Source organism: Equus quagga, chromosome 7, assembly GCF_021613505.1.
Source record: "Equus quagga isolate Etosha38 chromosome 7, UCLA_HA_Equagga_1.0, whole genome shotgun sequence".
NCBI classification, from domain to species: domain Eukaryota; kingdom Metazoa; phylum Chordata; class Mammalia; order Perissodactyla; family Equidae; genus Equus; species Equus quagga.
This window is the reverse complement of record NC_060273.1, coordinates 82,278,740-82,286,928: the sequence shown is the minus strand read 5'-3', so window position 1 is coordinate 82,286,928 and position 8,189 is coordinate 82,278,740. Positions and strand designations below refer to the sequence as shown.

General features: G+C 55.6%; 1 protein-coding gene across 1 annotated transcript; it reads right to left on the bottom strand.

Moving 5' to 3' along the window:
- Positions 1 to 257: 257 nt before the first annotated feature.
- NEUROG1 (neurogenin 1) lies at positions 258 to 1,547 on the bottom strand. The gene has a single exon (XM_046668707.1). The coding sequence runs from the start codon at positions 1,137 to 1,139 to the stop codon at positions 405 to 407; it is 735 nt and encodes a 244-aa protein (XP_046524663.1). The 5' UTR covers positions 1,140 to 1,547; the 3' UTR covers positions 258 to 404.
- Positions 1,548 to 8,189: the final 6,642 nt, after the last annotated feature.

Sequence of the window (8,189 nt, the reverse complement as noted above, 5' to 3'; positions counted from 1 at the left end):
TTTTCATGCTCGTTTTTCTTCATTAGAGTTCTACAAATTGTAAAATTGACTTTTCACCTCGTCTTCAGGGGCCGATCTGTCCCTTTTCTAAATCACACTGAAATGGTGGCTGGGGTCAGCTCTGAGCCAGCCACAAAGGAGGTTTTGTGGAGTTCAGAAAGTGCAAAAGGAAAGGCCGTCTAGGGGCGGGCAGGAGGGGCCTGGGGCTCAGGGCTAGAGGAATAGACCAAGGGGCAGCCACAACGAGGGTGCAGCGACCTAACAGGCGGCTCAGGTATCCCCCTCCCCTTTAAAGCTCCCGCTTCCTCTCCTCCGCCTGGCCTGGGGTCCGGAGGCCGCAGCTGGGGTCTCGCCTACTGCCTGTTTCCTGGGGGAGGGGGAAGGTAACGGTGTCTCAGTAGGGCCTAGTGGTAAGGGATGAAACAGGGCGTCGTGTGGAGCAAATCCTTGGGCAGGGCAGGGAAGGAGAAAAGAGAGTCGCCGGGACCATAGGCGAAGTCTTCGGAGGCGGCGGGGCTACTGGGATCAGAGAGTGGCGAGGCGGCGGCGGCGCAAGGGGAGGCGGTGGCACCGGAGCCCCAGGACTCGGCGTCGCTGGCGGGGCTTGGGGGCCCGGGCAGGCAGGGGGCGCACTGAGGCGGCAGGAGGCGCTCCCGGGCACTGCCCCCGGGCAGCCCCTGGTCCGCCAGGCGCAGGGTCTCGGCCAGAGCCCAGATGTAGTTGTAGGCGAAGCGCAGCGTCTCGATCTTGGTGAGCTTGGTGTCGTCGGGGAAGGAAGGCAGCACGCTGCGCAGCGCGTCCAGCGCCGCGTTCAAGTTGTGCATGCGGTTGCGCTCGCGGTCGTTGGCCTTGACGCGCCGGCTCCTGCGCAGCGAGTGCAGCAGCGCCTCGGAACGTACCCGCGCGCGACCCCTGCGCCGCCGCCGCTCCTGATCGTCGTCCTGCGCCCGGGGAGTATCGGAAGCCCCGGGAATCCCGGGAGCGCCCCTGCAGGCCGGCACGGGCGGCCCCGAAGCGGAAGCTTGAGGTTGGAGCCTGGCACAGTCTTCCTCGTCGGTGAGGAAGCCGGACAGGTCGCTGCTGCTGCTGCTGGCGGTGCAGTCAAGGTCCGAGAGGCATGTCTCCAGAGGGGCTGGCATCGTTGCTTTGTGCAGGACCGACGGACAGATAAGAGGCGCTTAGAGGACAGGAGCCTGGGCCGAGGGCAGGGCCGCCGGGGCGCACTTACGATCCGAACGGCCCCGGGCTACTCTGTGCCCGCTTCGGGCGCGAAGGCTTGGAAGGGCGCAGGGGCGCACTGGGAACTTGGCCTCGCCTCCTCGCCTCGCCTGCAGGGGCCACGCTCCCGGTCGGTCTCCCGAGTGATCTTGCCGGCGATCAGATCAGCTCGTGTGAGTACCGAGTGTGGCACACGACCGGCCTCAAGACCTCTTAAGTACCGGCGCAACAATGGGCGCCCCCCTCCCTTGCCACCTCCGCCCCCGCGGCAGCCCCCGTGAATGGAGCGAGGCGGCAGGTCAGCCCCGTGCGGCGTCCGGGTATTTGCATAATTTATGCTCGCGGGGGGCCGCCCTCGCCCCTCCCCCCTCCCGGAGCGTGCCCGTAATTACCGCGGGCCAATCGGCGGCGTCGCGCGGCCCCGGGAGCTGTCTCTGGGCCGCGCGGGCCAGGCGTCTCCAGGCAGTGAAACCCAGGCGGGGGTGGCCGGCGATTAGCGGCAGAGGCACACTCCTCCGGGGGCGGGCCGGGCGCCCCTCACTGGGGTGGGATGGGGAGGCGGGGCGCCGGCAGGAAAGTGTGAGTGGTTCCGCGAGTTGCGGAGACGTGGAGCGGGCTGGGAGCCTGGGTTCTCTTTCTCCGGCTGCCGACCGGCCGCCTGACTTTGGGCAGGTGATTTGACTTCAGTTTCTCCATCTGTAAATGGGGCACAAGTCTCCCCTGTTGAGGATGATATGAGGTCACGTTCGTGGGACGCTGGACACCGCGCTTTTGTAACCGAGCGCCGCATGAATGGCTGCGAGATGCAGCGCCCTCGGAACCAGGCGAAAACCCTATCCAAACAGACCCGAGAGTGGCCAGGTGAGGGTCATAGAGCAGAGGGCAGAGATAAGCGTCCCTGCTCCGCCCAGGTTGGTGAAGAAATAGGAGAATGGCCCTGCGGACCTTCACCTGGGGGCGGGGTTGGGTGGGCAGTGCGGAAAGTAAACGAATGGATGATTTCCCAAGTTGGATGGAGTCTCCGCGGAACCCTTCTAATGCCCCCACCCCCCCAACCCTGTGCGAAGACTCTTAAGGTCACAAGCCTGAGAATCCCCTCCCCTCAGGAGCCCCCCCGCGCCCCCCGCCCCGTTTACCCTGCATCTCTTGGAGGGGGCTTTCGGCCTCTGAGGCTCCCTCAGGTGAGAGCCGGCGAGGGCAGCGGGCTTTCCTAGCCCGGGAGAGATGGTAGCAAGTGCTCAGTGGAGCCCCTCGGCGCCCCTCCCCTTCTCCCCCTCAGTGATGTCAGCGCGCCCATTCCAGCAGGTTTTCGCTGCACATCAGGATGGCTTTTCTCTGGTCACCAATGCTCTGGGGCAACAGAGGCGCCGATACCCTCAACTTAGTATTTAGGGGAAAACAGTCACCAAGAAACACCAGATCATGGGGGTGGGGGATAAAAATAAGAATTAACACCTTTCAGCAAAGTTTCAGCCTCCTCCTCGTGATATCTGGGTGGTGGCCTCAGGCCTGGTGCCTGGCCCGCTGTCCTCCAGCCGACTCTGCCTGCGACTCTCTCCGCTTTCTGGAGAGGTGCTGGCTGGGGACACAGCCACCTTGGCTGGCTGACCAGTGCTTGTTTTCTGGCTCAGTGGACTCCACCCCCCAACCCCCTGCCACCCCCTGCACCCCACATGTACTCCCTACCTGGGGGGAAGGCTGACCCGGCCATATATAAGGGCCCTCGGTTTGTTAGAAGTCACAAAGAGTGACTTAATCAGCTTAAGCAAGAAAGGGAAATTGTTGGGTGATCCTGGCGTCTCAAGGAGCCCAAGGGCTGCTGGCTTTGGTGTGAGCCTGGGGGGCCTCACGCAGCTCCTTGCCTCTGTTTCTCCTGCTTCAGTTTCCCCAGGGCCCCAGTACCCGCCCACCAGCCTCTACTTGACATCTCTGGGCCCTTGGATTATTTTCCTGAGATTGCTGTAATAAATTACCACAAAGTAGGAGCCTTAAAACAGCAGAAATGTACTCTCTCACAGTGCAGGCGGCCAGAAGTTGGAAAGCAAGGCGTCAGCAGGGTCGGCTCTTTTTGGAGGCACTGAGGGAGAGTCTGTTCCGTGCTTCTTCTGGCATCTGGTGGCTCCTGACAAGCCTTGGCTTGTTCCTGCACCACTTCAGTCTCTGCCTCTGTTTCCTGTGTCTTCTTTTTGGTCTCTCATAAGGACACTTGTCATTGGATTTAGGACCCACCCTAATCCAGGATGATTTCATCTCAGAATCCTTACCTTAATTGCAACTGCCAAGACCCTTATTCCAGATAAGTTCACATTCTGAGGTTGTGGGTGGACATATCTTTTGGGAAGCCACTCTTCAACGTACTACAGCTCCTTTTCCAAATTCCTAGAGGAGAGAATCTTTTTGGTCAGGGGAACAGAGTCATCAGAGTGGCCATTTGTCATTTCTTGGCTGCCTTGCACCTGAAGAGCCTTTCTGTTGAGGAATTTGAATGCGTGAGCCGCTTCCTAGCAATGAGGGTGTGGCCATGTGACTTCAGTGCGGTCCATCCAATGCCCCACTTGGAACTTAGGCTTTAAAGCAGTGACAGTTCAGAGTACACTGTGTCATAGCAGCAACCTGGAAGGGCCAGTGGTAGAAGAGGTGGCCAGGAGCCAGTGGGTGTCATAACCTAGCTCTTCACTGGACCTGCCTTCAGCTGTGGTTCTGTACTCTCCACCCGCCACTCCCACTCCTGCCAGCTTGTTTTCCACACCTGGTTCTCCAGCCTTCCCATTGGTTGCAGGAGAAACCCATAGCAGGCCTTTTCCCAGTAGGACTTTTTTGCTTGAATTGGCCAGGTTTGACATCTGTGGTTTGCTAAATATATACTAAGTTAAAGACTTAGGTTGCCAAAGCACAGAGACTGAGGCAACCTGTATACCATATTGCTTGCCTATTCTGGGCCAAGCATTGTGCTAGACACTGGGGAACAGAGGTGAAAACCTGGCTGATGGGTCCCGTAAGCCTAGGGTTCAATGCCGGCAGAACCCTTGGAGATTCTCATCCATCCACTGCTCCTCATACATGGGAAACTGAGGCGGGAGATGGGGAGGTCTTTTCTCCAGGTTCCACCAGGGATCACTGGTGGTTGAATTTGGGCCAGACTCAGGAATCCTTTCAGCCTTCATTCCATGTTTTTCCATTACCATTAATCAATAAATACACAGTGAGCACCTGCTGCCTGCTGCCCTGTGCCAGGTGCTCTGTGGAGTGTCAGGCAGACCTATAGTTCTGGGGCAGGGGACACGTGGCCACAGAAGGGTGACTGGCTACTGGCTAAGAGAAGTACTGAGGGCCTGTTAAGGGGAGCAGATCTGAAGAGCATTGTGCAGCCTCCAAAGGGAAGGCTTCCTGGCAGAGGGGGACCTGAGAAGGCCTTGAAGGATGGATGGGATGTGACTAGACAATCTAGACAGGAGGGAGGGGTGGAGATGACTGTGGTGGCAATGTGGGGCCCAGTGGGAAGAGGTTGGGGGCAGTTGTGATGGGCCTTGAATGGCCATGGTGGCCTTTCTTATTCCTTTCTGTCTCCTCCTCCTGCTGCTCTCTCTGAGCAGGGCTGTCGCAGTTATTCCAGTGGTTTACTGCACAAGAGCATCCAGGTTACGTGGGAGCTAAAATCTAGCCTCTTCACTCCCCATCCAGACATGCCTCCTGAGGTAGGACTGCATGTATCCAGAGAAGTGTGCTTTTCAAATGTGTACCAAGGCACCCTATGAGCTAGCAGTGGCTCTGTGCCCTCTCCTGCCTTTGTCCCCTTCCTTTGCCGGAGCCTTAGTGACCTGACCAGGTGGGCATCTTAGCCTTGCCCTGCCTGCTCCTGGCTCTTGGACAGTGCTTGTGGCAGCTTCTCCCTGGACATTAGTGTCTGTCCCATGTGCTCTTCATAAGTGCATCTGAGGCTTGGGGACCCCTCCTACAAGTGACCCACTGTGGCTGGAGCTGAACCCTGGGAGGATGGGGATGAGATGGTAGCTTAGGCTCAGACCTGTTCCTTTTGAGGCAAAGAGCTTTCTCCTTGAGAGAAAAAGGCTGGGCCTCTTCTAGGAGGGTATGTATCCTTGCTGGGGGAGATGAAATTTCCACCCCCTTCCCCAGTTCCTTGAAGCCTAGTACAGAGCACATCTGTGGAAGCCCTCATTCTTGGAGCACAATAGGATGCCATGTGGGTATGTAATAAATCCAACCACAGCAGGCACCAAGGTGGTGAGAGCTGCACCAGGTGTTCTGGCTGCCTGATGTGTGAGCCATCCAGCTGCCAATCTGCTGGGGGGTGGAGGTGGGTGGATGCGGCAGATGTTCCAAGGGATTGGATTAAGTCAGTTTCTCACACTGTGATCACCTGAGAGCGTAGTAGTGATGTTGGAGATCCCCACCCTAGATGCCCAGAATCAGCATCTCTGGAAATCTGGACCACATGCTGAAGTCACTATTTTTTTTTTTTTTTTTTGAGGAAGATTAGCCCTGAGCTAACTACTGCCAATCCTCCCCTTTTTGCTGGGGAAGACTAGCCCTGAGCTAACATCCATGCCCATCTTCCTCTACCTTATATGTGGGATGCCTACCACAGCATGGCTTTTGCCAAGTGGTGCCATGTCTGCACCTGGGATCTGAACCGGTGAACCCCGGGCCGCCGGGAAGTGGAACGTGCGAACTTAAACACTGCGCCATGGGGCTGGCCCCTGAAGTTACTATTGACTGATACCTAGAGCCTCTGTTTGCCCCTCATTCTGGAAAAAAGATCTTGCTTTAGCATCCGCCTTCCTATCCTGTGCTTGCTTAAGCTCTTGAGGCAGATCAGGGATGTTTCTGTGACAGCTCAGAGGTGTTCCAAGTGATCCCAAGACTGGGGCTCCTCCTGTGGCTTTGCCTGCCTGTCTGGCAATGGGCAGAGTGAGGCGAGGGGAGGATCCTTGAAAGGCATGTAGGGTCCAGAAGGTGCACACTTGTTCTGGGCAGCTCTGGAGGTCTGACTCAAGACCACTGTGCAACCAGGAGGGAAGTGATTTCAGTTCTTTGTTGAGAGGACCTTTCTGACATCAACACACTGATGAAGGAACCAATTTTCTGGAGAGATGAGAGGGAGAAGCTCTCAGGGTTGAGAAGGGCATCAAATGCTTTCAGGGTCTTGTGAGATTCTTGGTGTATTTTTTTTTTTAGTAAAGAAAGGCCAAAACAAGAGAAAATAGTAGCAAAGTATAAATGTTTACATGTAATAAGTTGATGTGATTTACACATAAAAATACAAAGGAGTCTGTGCTGTTCACAAAAAAGTTTCAGGATTTTAAAATGCCTGTAGGGATGGAGATCCAGGGATGGAGCCAGATTTAAATTTGTGGTTGCACAGCTTCTTCCTCCAGCCCTGTCAGTGTCTCAGTGACCACGTGTATGACTTTATTTGGAGTTGGTACCCACAGCCTTCAAAGCCCGTTTGTGACCCTGAGGCTGAGCCAAACAGCCTCCTTGCCATCCTCCCTTTCAGTTATCAGAAACAGGGAAGCCTGAGGTTGAGCAAACTATCTTTTAGAGATGTTGTAACAGGAGTGAGGCTGAGGGGTTAGTGTCCTGTAATTACAAGTGCTGGGATGATAATCTGAATGTGTGTGTGTGGCGGGGGAAGACACCACCAGACTTCATACTTTCCCCCCCAAATTATTTTAGCTGACATTTGTCATTCCCCATCCACTCCAGTTGGTTAGCAGGAATATTAATTTCAGGAGTGCTGGGGCAACTACATATAGATCTGAATTTTGTGTGGTTACAGGCAGAGTTCTTTTTTTGCAGTACACACGAGCTCTCAGATGCAGCTTATGATAGGAGAGGTGAATGGTGCTGGCACTCTGCTCAGCCCCTCATCCCGCCAGGTTTTGCGCGCAGGGCAGTGTCCTGCACCGAGTTCATAAGGCTATTGGGCACTGCCGCCATCACAGGGGCAGCCTGGATGGGAATTTTTGCACAAGGTAAAGCTGTGGGGAGGGCCACCATTTCTCAACAAGACTGCTCAACTTCCATCATCATTTTCTTTTTGGAGCTACCTGGGGGGAGGGATGGCATTGATTTTGTGGGTGGCATTTTGGAAAGAAGATGTCGTAATCTTTTTAGGAAAAAAAGGAAGAAAAAGGTGCAGTTACTGAGGAGGAAGGGATGAAGGATGATGTCGGACCCACAGGCGGGCAGTGTTCCTTTCAGTCCATTAAATACACCCGCAGATATGCGTTTCCATCTAAGAGAAGCAGGGTGGGGTTGGGGGAATGGAAAGGAGAAACAATTCCCTATTTTCTTTACTGATGACCCATGACAGTTGTGGAAGGGGGGGGAAGGGAGGAGGGAGACGAGGCAGGAGGGGGGAAACAGAGGGGTCTTTCAGTGACAGAGCAAGGAAAATGGCAAATTATCCATGGTTTCCAGAAATCCGTGGAGGCCCCCTGGGCCCCTGCCCTGCTAAATACAGTGCCGGCTGTATGCATTTCCCACCTCAGAGATGTCTGCTTGAATATTCTGCGGCATTGTGTACCGATGTGTTTGGTTGTGTACAATCTGCCTACGTGTGGGATGAATCTTGGCCTCCAGGGCAAGTCCTGGTGAAAATCTGCTTTGTTCTAGTGCTGTGTAAGGAATGTTTTCCAAAAACACACTGGGCAATTCCGCAACCCAAATAAATTATTTCCCCAAGAATTTTTCAGATTTGATTGGAGTTCTCAAGCCTGGGGGTGGGGAGGGGGCCAATGTGTGCTTGAGCTAGCCCAAGGTTTGAAGTGCATTTGCGGTTTGGGCCAGTCTTGGGGGAAACAATGTCCTTTTTGTACCCAAAGTAGAGTGGGGGAGGCGAAGGGGGTGTGCAAGCTTGTGCAGGGAGGGCCTTCGAGGGTGCAGGCCCTGAAACGAAGAGGAAGCAGGCAGAAGGTGCTCGCCCCACCCCCTCCCCAGCAGTGAGG